This window comes from Malaclemys terrapin, chromosome 7, assembly GCF_027887155.1.
Source record: "Malaclemys terrapin pileata isolate rMalTer1 chromosome 7, rMalTer1.hap1, whole genome shotgun sequence".
In the NCBI taxonomy this organism is placed as follows: Eukaryota; Metazoa; Chordata; order Testudines; family Emydidae; genus Malaclemys; species Malaclemys terrapin.
In genome coordinates, this window is record NC_071511.1 from 70,707,243 (window position 1) to 70,730,333 (window position 23,091).

Consider the following 23,091-nt stretch of genomic DNA (forward strand, 5'->3'; position numbering starts at 1 on the left):
CTTGAAAGATTTAATCCCAAACTGAAGACTTCATTCAAGGCCAAATTTGACCACTTGTTCATTATTTCCAGTTACCATAAATCAGATCCTATTTTTCTCAGTGCCGAATTGCATGGTAAATGCAACTTGCTTTTGTAGCTGGCCTGAACAATGCTGTCACTCCAGTCACTTCGCATACTTGCAGCAGCAGTTTTTTTTCTGGTGATGTGTCATGCTGAGGAGAAGTGTGCAGGAATTCCTGGAATCCCTGGCACCCCAGGAGCCAATGGATTGCCTGGAAGAGATGGCAGAGATGGTATGAAAGGAGACTCAGGCCCACCAGGTATGGTCAGTGGTTATCTCCCCTTTTAAATAGATGTATTGCTGTATTGACTATTATGCTTAGTAAACTAAATGGTTTATCACCTGTTTCCTCGAGTCAGATGAAATAAAGAAATGGTGAGTTCTATTTAATGCATAGTGGAACCCTCTTACTGTGAAGTCAGAAAATACAGTGAATTTCTGCTTAGAGTGAAATTGTCCGATAGTTCCAACTTGTAGTGAACTTCTGGTGGTGCAACAACTCTCCGTGGTGTGGAGTAGGAGGAACATTTATGTTGTGGAAATGAGAGGGAAACAAAAGCAGTTCTTTGGCAGAAGAGTGAGAAGCCGAAGGAGAAAACGTGGCAATTTTATTGGAGTTGGTTAGGAATTTTCTGACAATTTTTTTTGTCATAAAATGTCAATTTGTCAAAATCATAATGGTTTGCAGAAATGGGTTATTTTTGACAAATCTCACAATTCAAAAAACGGGGGGTGGGGGGAGAAAAAAGGTTCAAAATTGTCAAACATCCAATTTTCATATTTTTTAAAAGAAAAGTTTGGGTTTTGGCTCAAACCCAGTTTTTGTTTCAATTTTTTTAGTTGAGTTGTAGTGTAAAAAAAAGTGGGGGGCATAAAAAAGTCAAAAACAAATTTTTTTGAAATTATAGAAATAAAACACTTCAGTTGACCTGATCCAAACTTTTTTTTTACTTCTACTTTTTTGTCTTGATTTGGGACAGGAAAGAAAACCGATATCTCAGACTCTTGTGGAAACAATCTCCCACTCAGCTCCAACTGTTAATTTGTCCCCTTCCCTGTGACAAGCTTCCCTTACAGAAAAGGATTGTGGCTCCTTCAGCCATTTTTAAACCCACTTCCCAGTGTAAACATTAAATGGGGCGCTGGTCTATAGTCCAAATTCATTTTTTTGCAAGAAAATTAGATGAAAGTGGCCTTTGGGCATAAACTACAACTGATTTCTTGGGCATAAGAGGAGAAGGCAACAGTTCAGGGTCTTCTTAAAATGAGAGAGAATTAGGGCAGAAAATTAACAATTGATCAATGCATTCACAAGCATAGCTTTCCCCATCTCTTTTCAATTACCCTTTCAGTGGGAACTACTTTTCATGCAGAAGGATACTTTCTATAATGTTCCACAAAACTGGTTTTTAAAATTAATTAATAAAAATGTAGTACCAGGAAGCAATTACATGTCAGTGTATTAATTAGGCTTCTGATGCACTTCTCAGGTGGTTGAAGCCAAGGGGCTGTATGCACCATTGGTCTATTAATGCACCACCTGCAGATGCTGATTGTTGCATTGTGCAATATTCCTTCCATGCCAAAAGGCAGGTCAGAAGCTTTCTCCAGCTCCATCACCAAAGATGCTCCAAGATTGAAGTAGTTGGGCTCCTAACATGCATTTGGTTGCTCATTCCAGGGAGTCAGTGTTTTGCCTCTGTTATGAAGCCAACAGACACCTGAGGCTTGTGCATTAATTAAGTTATTCAGAAGCACAATGCAGTTTGTTGCTTTGCTGGCCAGCATCTGTTAAACCCATGTTTATTCTGAATTTCCCATAAAATGCATCAGTTGAAAATAAATTTTGTACATTTTTCATTTGTGTGCTTCTCTTCTCCAGGTCCTCAGGGTCCACCCAGTGGCATGCCAGGTCTTCCCGGAAGAGATGGGCTTCCTGGGGTGAAAGGGCCCCAGGGTGAAAAAGGCAACAAGGGGGAGAGAGGGGAGCCTGGACCACAAGGTGAATAAGACAAATCTTTGTTTAGTCCAAAAAAAAATGGATACTTGTGCTGTGTATAAAGCTGTCCAGGGAAAAGTAACTGAGTCTATTGATGTGCAGTTCTGCTATTAGAAGTGACTGTAAAAATGGTGCCTTTGTTATTCAACTGATCTGCTTCCTGTATCTATCATATCAGACCTCCTGACTGTATTGATTAAAATACATTTTACTACCTTTTACTCGTTTTACAAATGCAGAACCAACACAGCTCCGAGACACTGAGAAGGAATCTATTCCTCCTTGTGCAGCAGCAACAGATTCCTGTACTGAGTTTCAATCAGTTACAGTTATTCTACCCCACTAATGGCAATGGGACTGTACATGTGTCACTGATGGCATAATTTCACGGGCAGAAGTTTTATTACTGGTGATGATTTTGTATGAAAAAAATACCCAGCTTGATTCTCAGATACCATGAAAAACTTGCATTCTGGGAGTTTTTTTGTTTTTCAAATCTCTATATCTATAAACTATGAATATGACATATGTCATCTTGGAAAGAACTTACAATGACATTTTTGCAGTCACTATTCAGATAGAAGCATACTGAAAAACTATTAGCGTTTAACTGACCATAAAGGAAACAGAGAAGAGAATTCCAGTTCTGTTCAATATCACAGGAACTCCACACCAACTAAAGTTTTACATTGTGACTGTCAAGTTGCAAATTTTAATCAGAGCAAGTTCTGATTAGCTCAGCCTACACAGGATACAGTTTCTAAAATATTAACCCTTTCGTGGATTTCACATACACAAAAGACTTCAGATTAGAAAAATTGAATTTATTTCACATGTAATGTGCTTTAAGTAACTACTCTCCAGTAGTTGAAACTCTCTGGAGTTTCAACAGGCATATACTTTATGTATTATGTATAAGAACAATCAATATGTGATAGGGTTTCTTTGAAAATATATAAATGCAGGGAAATAGAATTTTCCACCACAGAAAATGAAACTGACATACATCAAGTATAAGACAATTTTGGAAAATTGTTATTAATTGTATATGATGCATTTTTCATATCAGTGAAGTCCAGTTTAAATCAATTGTATAATTATTATTATCTCTAGGCCTGCCTGCTTCTGTTGATCCTGAATTGCAAGAAAGCCTCCAGGTTTTAAACCATCGAATTACCAGACTGGAAGGAGGTAATCTTTCTGCTTTTCCTCACAAGTTCTGTAAAATGCAATGTACAAAATGAACCATGATAGCCCAACTTAAAGTAAGTTATATTTCAAAAATTGTATTCCATTCGAAAACTTTCCTCACCTAAACTTACTTCCAAGCACCAGTTAAGAATGCTGAGATGTTTGTTGCACATTGGAAGGACAGGAAAGCTGATCCAGCAGCCCAGCCTGAGATGTGGGAGACCAGGGTTCAATTCCTGCTCTGCCACAAATATCTTGTATGACCCTAGGCAAGTCACTCAGTCTGTCTGTACCATAACCTGGGGATAATAGCACTGCCCTACCTCACAAGGGTGTTGTAAAGATAATTTGTGAGGCGCTCAGATACTGCAGTAATGGCAGCCACGCAAGAAAGATTGGTCAGTGTGTGTGTGTCTATGCAGTATATAGTGCAATGCAAAAGGCTGTCCATAAGATGGGGCATAGACGGGGGCTTTGGGCTATGTAACATACTGAGCATTCTGCATACTACATGTATGAATGGAGTATCAGAACTTACATAGACTAGAATCAAAAGGGACTAGGCACAGCATAGTGCGAAGGACTGTACTGTGCATGTCCAGCATGTAGGGCAGCATATGGAGATAAACATCAAGCAGGCTATTGCAGTTTGTCTTGCTTGTACATGTTGCTTTTTGGGAGTCGGTTTCCCTCACCATGACCAACTGATTAATGTGCCACTCCCACTTTAGGGAGTGGAATCTGCAAGTCTTAACAGAGCAGAAAAGTTACCCCCTTTTGTCTAACTCTCCATTGGTTTATTTATGAGGAGGAGCAAGATACATGCAAGGTGTATCTTCCTCCTTCTCCCTCAGCTCTTTTGAAACACAGATCATCTGGGGAGGGTACTCACAGGGACTGAACTCCATCTGGAGAAGCTCAAATCCCTAATAGGAGACTGCTTAGGGCCCATTCCCTCAGCAAGAGGATCTATAGAGGGTTGCCACAGTTGTTCTCCAAAGCAGATAAGATCTCTGTCGAGCTGACACAGGGCCTGATTCTCCCCGAGTAGCAAGGACCTTTAAGGAAACGCCACTCACATTCATTCAAATTGCATTAAAAAAATCTTGTTAAAAAGGATTTTGTAGTGTGTTATAGTTGAGCTCTTGGGAATCATTGAAACTGAGGCAGTTGTATGATGGCAGTAGTGCTTATATTCTCAATACACTCTGGGGTGGTGTAGTCATTAGAGCTGTTGGGGAAAATTGGGGAGAAAAATCAAAGATTTTTGTCAAAATTACTTTCCCTTTCTCTTGTTAAAATTTGGAAAATTTCAATCAGCTCTACTGATTGCACATAACAGAGCAGGTCTGAAAGTGTATTTAGTATATGGGAGTAGAGCACACTTAGGGCTGGTCCACACTAATGCCCCAGTTCGAACTAAGATACGCAACTTCAGCTATGTGAATAACGTAGCTGAAGTCGCAGTACCTTAGTTCAAACTACAAGATACTTACCGCGGGTCCACATGCAGCAGGCAGCCTCCCCCGTCGACTCCTCGTACTCCTCTCACGGAGCAGGAGTACCAGCGTCGACAGCGAGCACTTCCAGGATCAATTTATTGCGTCTAGACAAGACGCGATAAATCGATCCCAGAAGATGGATTGCTTACCGCCGAACCCAGAGGTAAGTATAGACGCACCCTTAGGTTGTAGAAGGAGAGACAGATGTCCGTAGGTGAAGAATTATGTAGACTCACTGAAAAAACGAATGAGTTGGTAGGATTGTGACAGAGGTAGTTCCTCCTTTTCTCCTCCTCTTCACTCTTTTCCTCTGTCTCTTTTCAATCCTCTTTCCTTTCTCCCTTTATTTTTCCTCCTTCTTTCCCTTTCTATTTGTAATGTTCTCTTCTTTTCCTTTCTTTCATTTCCTCATGGTTTTTCTCCCTTCCCAGGTGTATAGTAGGAACATGGACAGTATAAAATAAGACAAAAAACCAACCAGATCTTTTCACTTTCCTTTGCAGTCCTTACTTTGGAAGGAAAACTAACAGAAGTGGGGGAAAAAATTCTCGCTACCAATGGGAAAGAAGTCAATTTTGAAACCACATTAAAAGCGTGCGAACATGCTGGTGGCTCCATCGCCACCCCCAGAAACAAGGAGGAGAATGATGCTATTTTGGATATTGTGAAACAGTTTAACAGATATGCTTATCTGGGTATAAGGGAGAGTGATGTTCCAGGTGAATTCCAGTATCTGGATGGGAAACCTCTGAATTATACCAACTGGCATGCTCATGAGCCAAATGGCAAAGGAGGGGAAAATTGTGTGGAGATGTACACTGATGGAGGCTGGAATGACAAAAAATGCAACCAGTACCGCCTCACTATCTGTGAATTTTAAAGCATATCCTCTCAGTAATTTCATAGTGCAGAGTCCATGCAATATTCTGTGTCTCAGACATAAACAGGAGCCTGTTCTCTCAGCAATATAGCTAATGTCTTCTGTGATTATTTTATCTGAGAGAAACAAAATCATGATGTAATATTTTCCTTCCTCATGCTTACTAAGGAAATAGTAACTATTGAAGGTGATTGATTTGTAACTAGAATTATCTCTAATTTGAGAGGGGGTTAATTATAGTAACCAAACTCTGCCTTGTCTCACTGTGGCTGAGTAAGCTCCAGGTAAGGATTTCAGGGTTTGGCTTAGTGTGTTTGAGGAGTCCCATGCTAAAATAACTTAGTACATTCCATTGTAGTTACATGCCTAGATAATACAGCATATAATATGCAACAACATTAGAGGAACAGGTCTCAATCCTGGAAGGAAATGCACACAGGTATACTTCAGTGGATCCGCCAGTATGCATCTCTTTGCAGGACTGAGGCCATACTGTGTAATATGAAACCCTGCAATAAAATTCAACTCAGTTATTATAAAGGGAGATCACAACAAAAGCCCTGGAAATCATAGATCATTTAGCTATACTGCAAGATGCCCATTTTGTTTTTGTGTGTCAAATACCCTGTTCTCCTATGGCACTATAGGAATAGTCATTTATAGTTCTGTCAAGACTCTTCTATATCATACTAACCACTGGACAAACAATATCATTCTGATGTGTAAACTGAATAGATTTTACACACCCACACAAACCACATGCACATCTGACCACCATCATCAGACAGCAAAGGCAAGGTTTGAGAAGAGGGCTGCCAGCAGAAAGGGGTGAGAAATTTCTCACACACTTCCCCATCCTGTGAAGCCAGAGCTCTTGGTAACCAGAGTTTGCAGCCTTGAGGCCCTTAGAAACATTCCTGAGGGCACATCCTGCTCTTCTAAAATGCATGTATCAGCAACTTCAACACAATTCTTATCAGGAAGGATGTGGGGTCAAGCTGCCCTTTCTGTGGCACCCAAAACCCCCACCCCTCCTGCCTTGGTCAAGCTGAGGCTGCTGCATAGCCATTTTACGGCCTGCTGACTTGACTACTTTTAGCAATACGCAATAGTGGGTTCAGACACTTCACTGGTTTGTCAAAATCTCCCCATACACAGCTTCCCAGGAGTGTCCTCAAACCATTCTCTCACCAATGCAGGGAGAGAAGGAGGTACCACGGGTATACAGAGTAATAGACACACTGGTCCTAGCTTCTCCTTTTCCCAAGATCTTCCTACATGATGCTACCCAGGGAGCCTGCATAGTGTTGGACTCTACACCATGCCGGGGAGTGAGCTTTTTCCTATCCTACACTGTAGGGACTCCTCTGTATGGCCAATTCATACACTGTGCTTCAGCAAAACTTTGAGTTCCAATATTAGGGAATTTTTTGGCAGTAAAGGAGGAGTCCCTTGTACAGGCCAATACACAGCAAAGGTCTCCAGCCAGTCTAAGAATGTGCAACATGACTGCTACTTCAAAATTGGCATAGAATAGCAACTCTTGATATAATGTCCATTATGTGGATTTCATAATGTTGAATCTTCACTTGCAAAATACCCTCTTTAAAGTCCTATTGTTGGAAAGTTGTCTTGGCCAAAAATATGCCAACTAGAATGGCATAGATTCTGTGAAGAAGGAAGATTTACTATTCTACAAACAAAACTCTTGGCTTTATCTATCTTTGATTATTACAGTGTAGCCACTTAGTTGATTTTATCATTTCGTTACACAGCTAGATGGACTTTCCTTTCTTATATGAAGATTGCTGGATAACACCCGTCCTTGTGATAAATAGATTTAGGAGGGGGTATACTTCCAAAATCAAACACAGACCTGGAAACAGCAGGAAATCTGCCCCTTTTGTAGGACTTCAACATTGTACCAAAGCCAAAGTCTGATGCTGAGGTCGCTGTGGGTGACTTAACATAAAGTTCAGCTTGCATCTCCCAGTGACCTCTTTTCTTTTATATGGATACGTGGGATACCAGGCAGCAGGACCTGTCTGCTGTCTGGAGTTTCTCTTATTTTCTCCTGTTTTACAGCATCTGGATGAGTGGGTTCTCTTCTCTTAGAGGCCGTGAAAGGAGCGATGTTTTGTGGTGCTCTTTAATGATGCAGCTACTGGTGTGCAAAGTAACTTGCTCATTCAGGTGCTGAAAAACACCTAGGGAGACAGTGTGGTTCACTACACTGGACTGAGACTTGAGAGCTTGGGTGAAATCTTCGTGCCACTGAAGTCATGGTTCTGTTTCTTGTTCTGCTGCTGACATACTGTGTGACCTTGGGTGAGTTGTTTCCCTTCTCTGGGTCTGTTTCCCCTCCCATTCTTTGCCTTTCCTGTCTGTTTGGAATGAAAGCTATTGGAGACAAGGATTTTCTCTTAATATGTATATGCACCGTGCCTCTCGGTACTACTGTAATGCAAAAATAGTAATAAGAAAAAATGAAGGACATTCTAGAACTCAGAGGCCCGACCGTCTATATCTGAGATGGACAAGGTTTCTTGTACTGTTCCTTTTTGAACCTCCCGTAATGTGCAGTTTCTTGACTCCTAGAATGCACCGAAACCAATTTGGATAAACACTGAAGTTCGGAGGCCTTTTCTAACTTTTTTCAGGTTCAACCATCATTAATAAGATTATTACCTTCTCCTGGCCACTGCAGGAGTGGTTATTAGATGAACTGATGTATTAAAGTTTATGAAAACTGATATTTGCCCTGTAATTTTTGAGACAAAAGCACATAACGCTTGGTAATTTTACTCAGCTGTGTAAAGTTAATTAAATGTTCCAGGAAGCATCAGTGATTAAGTATTTATTCAGAAAAAGATTTTTTCAGAAAAACATTTGAGAATCAGGAAGTTAAGTGTATTTGACTTCTAGTTGGGAACCTGTCTAGCTCTTGTTACCTTTAATGACAGACCTCTATTATGAACCAATAGTTGTAATAGGCTTAATTCCACATTGATCTTTGAATTTGCCTATTTATAGCGAGCTCAGTTTCTAAAGCTTTCATGCACTGTGATAATAGTAACCAAATAGGTAATATCTAGTCTATTGTTCAGGGTATCATGACACGGTTATCCCCTATAATGTGTTCTCCAATGATCTCCAATTCAATTGGAAATATCTAAACCAATGGGGCCTCCACCACTTCCCTTGGGGACCATATACATTCAAATAGATGTCATGATTAAGAAATGTTTCCTGCTATTTAGCCTAAATTTTCCTCTGTGCTAGACTTCATCCCATTACTCCCAGTTGGACCAGTTCTAAACAACTCCTTTTCCTCCTTGGTGTAAACACCCCATCATTGATGTGATTGGGTGCCTCGGGCAGCCCATTCTGAGAATGACACATTCAGGGCAGACAATCCCCAAAAACTGGTGGTTTATTCTTTAATTAGATTCACCCAACCAGTAACAAAACAGTTTCTGCAGTACCACACTGATTAAGCAGAAACCAAACAACAGTTCCCTTAGGCATTCCAGCCCTTGGCTCCCATCTGGGCATCCCAATCTAATATATTGAGAGGTTATTGAAAACCCGCTTTACCATATGTGAGGTTCTTTCTAAGCCCAAAGGATCAGACCCATAGACCGAGGTCAATATATAACACAGATCTTACCCAAATGTCATGCTGTCAGCCAATCCTTAGTAAACTAACTAAAGATTTAATAATAAAAGAAAAGAAGAGAGTGATAAATGGTTAATAGATCATATATATGCAAATGATTGTGAAGTCCTTATATCAGGTCTATAACACTGATGTCATAGGCTGCTGGCTTGTAAAGTCTGTCTGATAACTTCCAAAAGATTGAAAGGACCTCAAGTCATAGTTCAAGATGCTCCTTTTAGCTATAAATTCATAGTCCAGAGCACAGAGCGGCAACATGGAGCTATTTCAGGTGTCTTTTTATATCCTCTGCCATATGCATGGAATATTACTGTCCCAAACAAAGCCCACAGCTCCTGTATGTGGAAAGTTACTGGCCCAAGATGGAGTCCAGGTTCACCTGAACATATCACATGCCCTTACATGCTTTGCTGACTCATGCGGGTGGCCATTGGCTTCTTGCTGTCTGAGGCATGAAGAGCTATCTGGACAGGATGAGGGTTTGTCAATGGCCCATTGTGAGAGTGGAGTGACTGGGCAATAAAATGGCAGATAAAATTTAATGTTGATAAATGCAAAGTAATTCACATTGGAAAGCATAATCCCAACTATACATATAAAATAATAGGGTCTAAATTAGCTGTTACCACCCAAGAAAGAGATCTTGGAGTCATTGTGGATAGTTCTCTGAAAACATCCACTCAATGTGCAATGACAGTCAAGAAAATGAACAGAATGTTGAGAATAATTAAGAAGGGGATAGAAAATAGGACGGAAAATATCATCTTGCCTCTATATAAATCCATGGTATGCTCACATCTTGAATACTGCATGCAGATGTGGTCGCCCCATCTCAAAAAAGATATATTGGAAAAGGTTCAGAAAAGGACAACAAAAATTACTAGGGGTATGGAACGGCTTCCGTATGAGGAGAGATTAATAAAACTGGGACTTTTCAGCTTGGAAAGAGATGGCTAAGGGGAGATATGATTGAGGTCTATAAAATCATGACTGGTGTAAAGAAAGTAGAAAAGGAAGTGTTTACTACTTCTCATAACACAAGAACTAGGGGTCACCAAATGAAATTAAAAGGCAGCAGGTTTAAAACAAATAAAAGGAAGCATTTCTTCAGACAACGCACAGTCAACCTGTGGAACTCCTTGCCAGAGGATGTTGTGAAGGCCAAGACCATAAAAGGGTTCAAAAAAGAACTAGATAAATTCATGGAGGATAGGTCCAATCAATGGCTTTTAGCCAGGATGGGCAGGCATAGTGTCCCTAGCCTCTGTTTGCCAGAAGCTGGGAATGAGCGACAGGGGATGGATCTCTTGATGATTACCTGTTCTGTTCATTCCCTCTGGGGCATCTGGCACTGGCCGCTGTCAGAAGACAGGATACTAGGCTAGATGGACCTTTGGTCTGACCCAGTAGGGTCATTCTTATGTTCTTATGGAGTGTCTCTGATAGGCCATCAACACACAGCTGTCTGGCCCCACATGTAACTCTATCTGCGAGGTGTCACTCTGGAATATGCCACATGTTTAAGATACATAGACACAATTCATAACTTCAGATACAAAGGTAATACATGCATATGAACAAGATAATCATACTTAGTAAATCATAAGTGTTCCATTGGCACCTTACATGATATACTTTGTACAAGATATGCTGCTATTGTATAACAGTGGTAGCAACAATGATTCAAATGGTTATCTTTCTTATACACAGCAGCACAACTGACATAATTTCGTGTGTGTGTTACTGCTGGTGCAGGTAGCAATACCAGTAGGTAAGGTTACCCAACACTTCCCATTACAACCTAAGAACCAGTATTCATTTGCTTATAACTTTGTCAAACTTTAAATGTTCAGGCATGTCTGCCTCAGCCTGAAATTTTTTTTAAAAGTCTCACCAAAAATGGTGCAGCCATTTCTGAGAGTGAGGTTAGGTGAGGAGAACACATATTGTTTTACCCATTTTAACAAATTATTTTAAAGAATTTTTTTAGACATTCTGGCACCTGAAGTTGCTGCTCTGAGCTGCTGTGGCACTGGGCACCTGAACTGAAAGCCTGTAGATTTTCTTGTGCACTCAGTGCTCACCCTTACCCCCCTGTCTCTGCCCAGGCAGCAAGAAGGAGGGGGAATCAGCCTGACTTAGATTTCAGAGTGTCAAGGAAGTGGAGGCGGGGCATGGGGAGAAGGGGTTGCAGGCAGGGTGAGGGGTGGGAACAGTACAGTAGCTAGAGATAGGGGTGGGAAGCGGTAAGAGACAGAAGGTGGAGTGTGTGCATAGCAGCAAGTGAGGGAGATAGGATTGGAGGGGAGGGGCAGTTGCATAGTTGCTTGAGAGAGAGGAAGGGAGGAGAAGGGTTTTAGATAACTGTACAGATGGCTCTGTGCTCATCCTAAATAGGCCTGGATAGGAGGAATAAGGCAGGATTTGGGCAGTGGAGCACATAGGAAGAAAGGGGGACAAACAGGCTTGTGGGAGGGAGGGGGCAGATGGGTCTATTACCACTAGAGGATTCTCCCCTTCAGAACCTGGAATGAAACCCAGGAGTCCTGACTCTCTACATTCCTTACAGCTGGTTACAACCCAGTTTTTCTATGCCACAGGAAACTCCAAGTTTGCTTGTTTTTTCATTCTGAATTGGAACAAAAGTTCCAAAATTTCATTTGAGAAAATTCAAAACGACATTTTGTTTTGACTTTATCAAAACATCTCAACTTTAATATTATAAATGGTAATAGAACAGAAAAGTCAAAATGATAAAGTTGAAATAAAACATTTTTACCTTATAAAAATCAGATTTTCAGAGAAGTTTTCATTGAAAAAATTGATGAAGTTGATACGTGCCCAAGGAAGGTTTCAGTTTTGTTGAAGCATCATTTTCGGACAGAATTTTTTTCTCTCAGAAAAATTTCCTTTGCTGTTAGCAAATAGGTATGAACAGGGCCGGCCCACAACATTTTGGCACCTGAGGTGGGGAGCTCAAATGATGCCCCCACACCCCCTCGCTTGGGCCAAAACTTTGAAAGGTCTCAATTCTGCCTTCTTCCTGTTCTACTCCTCTCATGGTACTGCTCTGCTACCTACCTCAATAAAGGAGAACTAACAACTTAAAATGCCTTGTTCAAAAATTTTAAGTAACACTTAACTTTCAAACGCCTGAACAGCAAATGTAACTTTTCTTGTCTGCATAGTAAACACTGGCATTTTTATCTGTTTGAATAAAGCAAAGTAATGCTTTCCGTGCCTTCTTGGTTGCAAAGATTTGAATTGCTTCTTGAAGGTCCACAGTCTGGGCTAGCTCATGCTCTATTGCAGGGATAGGCAACCTATGGCACACGTGCCAAAGGCGGCACGCGAGCTAATTTTCAGTGGCACTCACGCTGCCTGGATCCTGGCCACTGGTACGGGGGGCTCTGCATTTTAATTTAATTTTAAATTAAGGTTCTTAAATATTTTAACAACCTTATTTATTTTACATACAACAATAGTTTATATATTATAGACTTATAGAAAGAGATCTTCTAAAAACGTTAACATGTATGACTGGCACGCGAAACCATAAATTAGAATGAATAAATGAAGACTCGGCACACCGCTTCTGAAAGGTTGCCGACCCCTGCTCTATTGAGATGTTTGCAAGGCCGACCAGCCTCTCCTGTGTCATTGTGGAGCATAGATGTGTTTTTATTAACTTCAGCTTGGAAAAGCTGCGTTCTCCACTTGCAAATGTTACAGGAAGTGTTAGAAGTCTGCGCAGAGCAACAAAAGGATTTGGAAAGAGGGTGGTAATCTTATTTGTGCGCACATATTCCAGAACAGCCTTTAGAGTTGATCCTGCTGAAATGTATCTCGAAAGGACTTTCAGTTCATCACCTAAATCATTCGCATCACTATCGAGCATGTCATCATGTGCCAACACTGTCTCTAGTGCCCTGCATTGCTGGTGTAGGTCTTCTTCAGGTATAGTGAGGAGTTTTGGAATATCATACAACATCACAAATATACTTCTGTGTTCCTTGAGCTGCATGAAATGTTCTTCAACTGTCTGTATTGCACAATCTAGCACCTGGTTAAAGAATTCAACTTTGAATTGTTGTTTGGGGACTCTTAAGGGATTATCCCATGCCTCATAATCAAAATGTCGTCTTCTTCGGTGACTCTTGTATTCTTGAATGGGTGGGAAAATAACTTCAGTGTGAAGTTCCTCTGCCAACTTCTGTGCACTCTTCAGAACATTTTGAAATCCCTCATCTGACCGGTAAGACTGTAGGTATGACTTTGCTTTGTCCAGTTGTTTCGTTGCTCCAGCTATATCAAGGTCAGCACCTTGGAGTCTCTTGCTTACAACATTTATTTCAAACAGTTTGTCATGCCACAACACTAAGCCACACAGAAATTTTAAGTTATGTATGTTTCTGGTGATTCCATTTCCCTCTGCCACTGTTCTCCCACGAATGGTTCCTGTCATAGCATTATCTTCCATAATGGCAACTATGGCATAATCTATCTTCCCAATTTGGTGTTTGATAGGCTTTATCACCTCCACTCGACTTTCCTATCGTGTGGCACTCAGTGGTTTCAGTGTCTGGGAGGACGTTCTAAGATGTTGCTTCAAAATTTGTCATCGATGAGTTGATGCAGAGAAAAATACATAGATGCTTTAAATTACATTTAAAAAGTCAGCAGCCTCACTAGAAGCTGATGCTGCATCACTGACCAACAAATTCAATGAGAACTGCATGGGACAAAAAAAGCTCGAAGGTTTAACTTTCGGATCCGTGTCTGTACTCCTCTGTTCTTTCCTCTCATGTTGGCACTGTTATCGTAGCCCTGACTTCTCATGTCAGCTATGACAATTCCCGTATCTTCCAGCTTTTTAAGAAGCACATTTGTCATACCACTTCCTGTAGTATTATCAATGTCAATAAATTCTAGAAAATACTCTCTGACAGTCACCATTGCAAGGACATTTTTCACTAGGTTCTGTTGTTGTTACAAAATGCACCATTAAAGTCATTTGTTCCGTTGTGAACTGGACCACGATCATTGATTCATTTAATGTAGATCACTAAATAGCCAATAGAAGGAAACAACTTCTACCAGGGACATAAAAATGTAAGGTAATATAAAGAAGTCTTCCATTTCCAGTATGTTTCCACCACTTTTAAGGCCTCTTTGCACTGCCAGAATTGTGTAAAAGAAATTTAATCACAATGAGAATCTGGCTTCCTGTTTTGTGGGTGATATTATCCCCCTCATATTATCATGTTAAACAATCCTTCTTAGTGGGATACGGAGTTCCCATTACAATATTCTGTGGTGCATCTACTTATACCTTAGTGCATCAACTAAATTCTTATCTCAGAGTTACTCTGAATAGGGCACAGACGGAGATGGTGTGTCCTGTTTTTTATGCTTTGTCTCTATTGTGTTAGATTGTGCTTACTCATGAGCTGTCAGCTCCAGTCACTGATGGACATATAACACTTTTACACTATGGTATATGAGAAAATAATATGTATATAATAAAAGTCAGCTGTGTTCTGGCTTGTTTTTCTTCTGAGACATTTAAAATCACAATGAAGATGTAATTATTTAATACTTAGAGTAAATAGAAGATCTATGGAAACGTTATATCCTGCAAACAACTCATGACAGACATCTCTGCAATCATCTATTCTTCTGCTCCAAGACTATTTTACCCAATTAAAATGTAATATCTTAGCTCAACAAAATGGGAAGGCATCAGTGCATGTTGACTTTTCAAATGTTCTTGAGCACGGCTTTAAACGTAAAGAAAATCGAAGCAAAAATCATTCAAGGTAACTGTTATCAAATGGCTGCATTGCTGGCCAAATGAATATCCAATTACACACACAATACATTTCCAATAGACACAAAAAAGTATCTCCAATTACACGCCCTATAAATTGGACCTTCATCATGCTCCTTTTGCATTTCACATTGGAGCTGAGAGGTAAGTTGAACTTCTTTATAAATCACAAAAAAAAAATTTAGTTAAAGTATAACATAAAGTCTCAATTTAAACTTCCAATTTTAGATGCTTTTTCAGAGTTTCTGTACATTTCCCTCTGTTGCTAATACACCAGTCTATTTTTACTGAGGAAATCACCATACAGAAGTGTTTATAAAATGCTATTTATGACAATGAAGAGAGAGAGAGGCAGAAAAAGAATAAAGTCTGAATGGTTGCTTTTCCCTTTTAAAATATATAAGACAGTGTACCCAGAGTAATCTTGATTGTTTTTTTCTGACTGTAGTGGACATGCCTACCTATTGCTGCATAAGTAATACTGGAGTTACACTTGTCACACAAGAAAAAATGAGATAAGTTAATCAATAGCTTTATAAAAAAGTTTTTTGCTCTCTAGACAGATGAGTATATTTTGTAAAGGATTAATTGTTTCATTTTGGTGCAGTGTAATAATCATTCAAACTCCAGCCGCTTTATAGCTACACTAATCACGTTAGTATCACAGGGGGAAAAAGACTACGCTGAAAAGATTTCCGTCCCAAACAGAAAATGTTATTTTGAAATAAAGAATTCACACTTCTCAATCATTTTTAATTTTAAAAAAAAGCACTCAGCACTGGGTAGTAAATAATCTTTGTTTTATAGCTGGTCTCCAACAATGTCGCCCCAATTGTTTCACGTAGTCACAGCAATAGTCTTTTTGCTGGCGACGAGCCATGCTGGGAACCACCATGAAGGAATTCAGAGAATCCCTGGCAAACCTGGACTGAACAAAATGCCTGTGAAAGAAGGAAAGCCTTGTTTAAAAGCACTCCCAGGACTGCAAGGTAATTGCAGTGGTCAAAAATCACCCCAGATATAGAGATATTCTGCTGTGTTTCATTATTTGTATCTGATAAACCAAATTCTACTTTGTTGCACTTTCTGTCCCATTTTCGAAAGTGACAGACATTTAGAAGCCCAAATCTCATTGAAAGTTAGCAGTGCTTGGTTACCTAGGTGTTTTTCAGAATGTTACTCCGCCCCCTAAGCTATAAGACCACCAGCTAATGTGATTGTGAAGGAGTCCAAATGTGTCTACAGGGATGATGGGTGCGAAGGGATTGTTCCAAACATATTGCGCTCATTCAGTTTTTAAAAGTCCTTTTTTTGTTATGTAGAAAATTTCTGCATATCGTACAGAAGAATGAAAATCTGGAATTGTTTTCCATGTGATGTGAATACTACAAGTCCAGCTTGTAATGAACTGCTACTTAAAGAGCCAAATCCTATTTGCCTTTATGTCAGTGGGACTTCTTGGGCAAAGTGAAGTTGCTCTGTAATATCATGATTGTGTGTGTGTGTGTGTGTGTGTGTGTGTGTGTGTATATATAAATATATACATATACATATATATATATATATATATACACACACACACACACACACACACACACACACAGATCGGTGTTCGCTGCAAGAGTTCCTGGATTAGATGCAAAGTTGAACTCCGAGGCCCCATGTGATTGGTACTCACTTCCAGCACTACAGTCCAGGCTGGAAAGGCATCTAGAGTCTTTAACATTTAGTTACTTTTATAGTGAAATCATGATATTACATATATCATATATATATATGGAAGCTGCTCACTTGTCCTCTAATCTGGAAGGAAGATCACACAATGGCCAATAGGGCTAACTGGTGAGGGAGCCTGGGAAAGTTCTAAGAAAGGCAGTACCACTTACATTTTTCCATATATATATCCCCTCTAGCTGATCATTCTGGGGAGTTGGAAAATATAAGTGGTACTGCCTTTCTTAGAACTTTCCCAGGCTCCCTCACCAGTTAGCCCTATTGGCCATTGTGTGATCTTCCTTCCAGATTAGAGGACAAGTGAGCAGCTTCCTCCAATCCAAACACCAAGGATGCTGCATGGGCCAGGTTTCTAGGCACTGAAAGTGCATTTGGTCTTTCATTGTAGGGAGTAAATGTTCTGCCTCTGACATGCATCGAACCATCACCTAAATCATGTCAGGTAATGAAAAGCAATTGAGCTGATGTAATGCAATCTGTTCCCTTGAAGGTCAGCAGCAGTGCTTATTCTGAATTAAATGCATCATTTGGGAAGAAGCTCAGTGAGGAGTCTGGCAAGTTTTCACTCATGTATTTCCCTTCAGCAGGTCCCCCAGAGCCACCAAGTTCCATGAGAGGTCCTTCTGGAAAAGATGGGTTTCGTGGGCCACAAGGGCCTAGGGGTGAACGAGACGAGAAGGGAGAGCAAGGGCAGCCTGGACAACCAGGTGAAAAAGAACAATCTGTTCATTTAACCTTATGGGGGTGGCAGTGTCTGTCTGTATGTGCCTGTGACTCTGTCTAAAGCAACCTAGAGAAAAATGGCCATAACTGAGTTTTTTCACTTTCAGTTCTACTCCGGAAAGTGACTATGTAAAAATGGCATCTTCTTACTCAGCTGATCTTCTCCCTGTGTCTATTCAGTTATGTCTGTTGGCTTTCCTGGCTAGGATAACTTACTGTGGCTTACTCCTGGTATTGCTGCAGAAGTGATGCAACTGAAAATGAGAGAGCTAGGACTGCATTGGTGTCACTGGGTGCATTTCAAAACCTGCCGCCACGAGGCTCGGAGCTCAGGTCTACAGACATTTGGACTCAGGCTCTGAAGCCCGGGGCAGGGGCACGTTTCACTGCCTGAGCTCCAGCTCCAGCCTGAGCCTGAATGTCTACAGAGCTGTTTTTAGCACAGTAACGTAAGCCCCATGAGTCTGAGTCTGTAGACCTGGGTTCTGAGACTTGTGGCTGTAGGATTTAAAACAACGTGTCGACATACCCATTACGGGCATAACTGGGACTGCAGAACCTTCACACTTAAGGTATATCTACAATAACTCAAGTAGCCACACTGGACCTCTCTGAGGTCCTAGGTACAATGTAGGTGACTAGTCCAAGCTGCTGCCTAGGCCACCACGGCCATATTGCTATTTTTAGCATGCTATCTTGAGCAGAGCTAGTGTGTTTGCCTGCCTGCACTGAGACACACCCTCCCAGCTGCTGGTAGGCATAACCTTAGAGATGTTGTATCAGTGAGAAAGAGTGCAGTTTGTCTTTCAGAGCCTAGGTTGGGTTTGTAGCACTGGAAGTGAGAACAAAAATGTCTCTCTTTTTGCAAAAGAATATGTTTAATACAGACATCCCAGAGAGACTATAAACCTGAATCTCCGAAATGCCATCGTTACAGAGTCACTCTTCAAAGTACAATTGTACTTTAAACATAAGAGATTAATTTAATCAAGCTAATTGACACTGTACAAGCTGACAAGAGATGATTACATTTCTGCAAGGTTATCCACAAAGTTTGAAACCATGACCAACAGCACCAAAGCTTCTACCTTCCATTATTATTACCCACTTTACAAGTCTGTTACTCTTGGTTTTGCTCCACCACCAACACCTCACATGGTCAGGGCTTTCCAGAGCAACTATCAAGTCACAAGTAGTATCTCATCACAGCAAAATCTACTTCTCTGACCATACCCTGAACGCAGGCCAGCCTTTATCATTAGCAGGCTGCAGACTAGAAAACTAGCGATTATAGCCCAGATTCTCCTGACCAACCAGGTCCCAGGGGGATTGGAGGTGAAGGGGGTGAGTGCTATAAAGATGGCTTTTAATCTACCTTTTCAGCTCCCCAGTGCTGTGGCCAGGAAGCATTGGAACAGCCTGAAGGATGTTATATCTTACACCATCTGTCAGTGGTCTCAAGGAGTCCATACAGTATCTTAGCATCCACCAGGCACAGTGGTACGCCTGCCAAACCCTCTTTTGCCTGGCTTGGTACTGGACTGATGCAAAGCACCGGTGGGGCATTAAAGACTCTAACTCAAAGATCTCAATTTTAATTCTTCATAAGTGCTCCCTTCTTAAAGTAGTTTCCATGAGCTTTGTTCTTTATCAGGATGGTCAGCGTATTAAAAGGCCCTTCATTTAACACAGAGATAAAAATTATTTCACATAGAAAATTAAACAAATGTAACTCAGTCACAAGTGTTTTAGAAAATTGCTATTAATTTTACACAATGGCGTCCACATTATCGCTGAAGTCTGGTCCTAACACTTAAGCTTAAGGGCATAATTATTTTTGTTTGTCCATAGGCCTACCTGTTTCTCGTGATCCTGAATTAGAAGAAACCCTCAAAGGATTCAAAAATCAAATTGCCAGACTGGAAGGAGGTAATCTGTCTGCTTTTGCTTTTTGCCTCACCCATAACTTGATTAACAAGTGTGGAAAAAATAAGCAATGAAATACCAGCTCTTTAAAAATAGTCCAAGTCTTGTTCCATTTATTTTTACATTCTTTTTATGCAAAGGAACAAGGATCTCTGGGGATGGGCAATGATACATTCTGTATTGTGTTAAATAAGTTAACCTGTGAGCCATATAATTAGTTACCAGCCCCATATAACTGTCATGGGTTGTCACTAATGCAAAGCAGCCAGAGATGGCTTATTGCAACAACTCTTTTCTGTGCAGAAGTGCTTTCAGGCATATCTCTTTGGGTCACCTACACTCTCTGAGTGACCCTGATGGCCATCACAGTTAATCTGTGGCTACAAAAGTGACAACAGTGTCATATCTAACTAAGGCCTGCAAAGATTTATGCATGTGCCTAACTTTATGTACTGTGAATAGTCCCATTGAAGTCAGTCCCATTACTCAGTGTGTGCAAAGTTAAGCAGGTGCATTAGTCTTTAAATCAGGGGTGGGCAAACTTTTTGGCCTGAGGGCACATCAGGGAATAGAAATTGTATGGCAGGCAATGAATGCTCACAAAATTGGGGTTTGGGTGTGGGAGGGGATGCAGGCTCTGTGGTGGGCCTGGGGATGAGGAGTTTGGGGTATAGAAGAGTGCTCTGGGCTGGGACCAAGGGGTTCGGAGGGCAGGAGGGGGATCAGGGGTGCGGGCTCTGGGGTGGGGCTGGCGATGAGAGTTTGGGATGCAGGAGGGTGCTCGAGGCTGGGATCGAGAGGTTTGGAGAGTGGGAGGGGGATCAGGGCTGGGGCAGAGGGTTGGGGCGTGGGGAGAGGGTCAGGGGTGCAGGCTCCGAGCAGCGCTTACCTTAAGCGGCTCCTGGATGCAGTGCCATGTCCCTTCTCCGGTTCCTATGCGGAGGTGCGGCTAGGTGGCTCTGCATGCTGCCCCATCAGCAGGCACTGCCCCTGAAGCTCCCATTGGAGCACTTAGCAGCTGGAGCGGGGCCATGCCATGGCTTCCGGGAGCCGCATGGAGCAATAGTCTACTCAATTTAGCATGTCATTGATGTTCCATCCAGCAGAGGGCAGTGTTGGTAGGATAGCATGACATAGCCCATGCTCTGGGTTTTATTAATCTGGGGGCGGGGAGGAGAGATAGTTGCATGAAGTTTGCAATTTGTGTTCCTTATTTTATTCGGAAGGGTTATTTTATTATAGAAGAATACAGAAAGAGGGAGTCCCAGTATTGTAGTAATCATGAGAGTATAAAATGATTCAAAAAAGTTTAACAAGATCTTTTGCTTTACTTTGTAGTCCTTGCCTTCGATGGGACCATAACGACATTTGGAAAAAAAATGTTTGCTACCAATGGGCAAGAAGTCGATTTTGAGACCACACTGGAAGCATGCAAACAGGCGGGTGGCTCCATTGCATCTCCCAGGAATAAGGGGGAGAATGATGCTGTTTTCAGTATTGTGAGGTTATTTAATAGCTATACCTATCTGGGCATTAAGGGGGGGTGGGATTCCAGGTAAATTCAGTTTCCTGGATGGAACAGCTGTAAATTATACAAACTGGCATGCAGGTGAGCCCAGTGACATAGGGAAAGAAAACTGCATGGAGATGTGCACTAATGGTGCCTGGAATGGCACAAGTTGCAACCAGTCCCGCCTCACTATCTGTGAATTTTAATCCTTGCTCCTACCTTTCCTTCAAAATGTTGGACATCTGTAGGGTCCTTTGAATTCTTTCTTTCATCCACAAACAAGAATCTGTTTTCTCAGCATTGTAGTTAGTGACTTCTGTGATTATTCTGTATGAGAAAATGAAAATCAATATTCATTAAGGCAATACTAACCTGCTAACCAAAAAGGGAGAGCTACCTGTAACCACAGAACTGACTAATTTACAGGATTCCTCTCAACCCCACTGGGCTGCTGGTTTCATTTAGAAGCAGAATTTGCAATGTTTAATTACAGTTATGATATGCCAGCCTAGTCTACCAGCCTGGACCCATTTGGGACACTAAGGGGTAACCTATGAACAAGAAAAATTGTATTGTTATCACAAGTTAGGCACATATCTGGTGATCATCACCAGGATGGATGTAGATGCTGGAAGTGATGCAGTATTTCTACATCATGTAATGTTAAATGTTAGTGAGCATCCAATCCAAAAGTGTCATAAAATCACACAAAGGGCCACAACTCGTAGAAACATAGTTTAATTTTGACCAAAATTGGCAGAAAACTTCTAAATACAATTAATAATGTAACTATGTACTCAAAATAGTACTGTTTGGAAAGTTTGGGAAATATTTAGCTCCAAATTAACTATTTTATGCATTTTCCCATACTTTGCCTTTGTCTGGAGTGACACAAAAGTATGAGCTTGTTTGTTCCACATAATACATAAAACTTTTTGTCATTATTTGTAGACTAGACTGATTTGAGAACAGTTTTTTCATCTGCTATTTTATGAAGTTATGCAGACAATAAGACCTCTGCCACCTAATTATAGAAAAAAATTATTGGCTCAACCGAAGACACAAGTCTAAAGCACACATAGTACACCTGTAATTATCTCCTTACTATCACTGAATACAATGACAATACATGTAAACTACTTATATAACAGTAATGACTCTTAGTAGAGGGCTGTAGAATGTCTTGTATGAATATATCATGTGAATTACAAAGTGTAACTATGTGCCATTATGTAATCCCTACATATAACTATGAGCTACTGAATGTCTGATGTAACATTACTACTCCCTCGCCGAACCTGTGACTGATGAGTACAGTACTCTGTTGCTACGCTCGTCACTGTCACAGTTGAATGCATCAGAATACACCAAATCTTCCCTCTGACATTTGCATCTCCTTGTTGCACAGGTACTCACACAACCACACTGCACAAAGGTGGGGATAGCTTCTGGAACAGGTGACAGCACCAGTATGTTAGGATGTCCGGTGCTACAGGGGACACTTGAAAATACTAACTGTTGCATGAGGCCATACATATGACTGATCATTTGCATGTTTCAGGTACTGTCTGAAGGAGTTCATTGTCGGTGGCAGTTTCTCAGTGGTATGTTCTTCTTAGCAAACAATTTGTAGCTCACATTATCCAAAGGTGCCTGCTTCCCATCACAGTACAATAAAGATACCAGTGAGACCCAGGCTGCTGAGTCTGAAAAAGCTGCCTTGGGTGGGACTGCAGTCACCTACCTTCAAATTCTGCTAGTGATACCAAGCAAGAACTTAACTGATTCAGCTACTGCTTGGTTCTTCATTAACTCTCTGGTTAGGGTCAGGTCTGTCCAGGCCATGAATTCAAAGTAATGGTCCTAATTTATAAAGCCATCAACAGACAGAGACATAGCTGCCTGCTAGACTGTTGTATCGGTGTTGCTGTGTGACTGCGTCTGAATGTTTCTGCTCTTTACCCTCAAAACCAATGGGAGTAAGCTTATAACTAACAACATGTGGTTACTTTACTGAGACACCACACCACCATGCTTGTTCTTGGGACGGGAAG

General features: G+C 41.0%; 1 protein-coding gene across 1 annotated transcript; it reads left to right on the top strand.

Moving 5' to 3' along the window:
* Positions 1 to 22,268, top strand: LOC128841025 (pulmonary surfactant-associated protein A-like). The gene is given in 6 exon segments (XM_054035680.1): positions 1 to 322; positions 1,946 to 2,065; positions 3,176 to 3,253; positions 19,453 to 19,530; positions 20,866 to 21,059; positions 21,061 to 22,268. Coding segments are annotated over 6 exon segments (825 nt in total). The 5' UTR covers positions 1 to 150; the 3' UTR covers positions 21,244 to 22,268.
* The last annotated feature ends 823 nt before the right edge of the window (positions 22,269 to 23,091 follow it).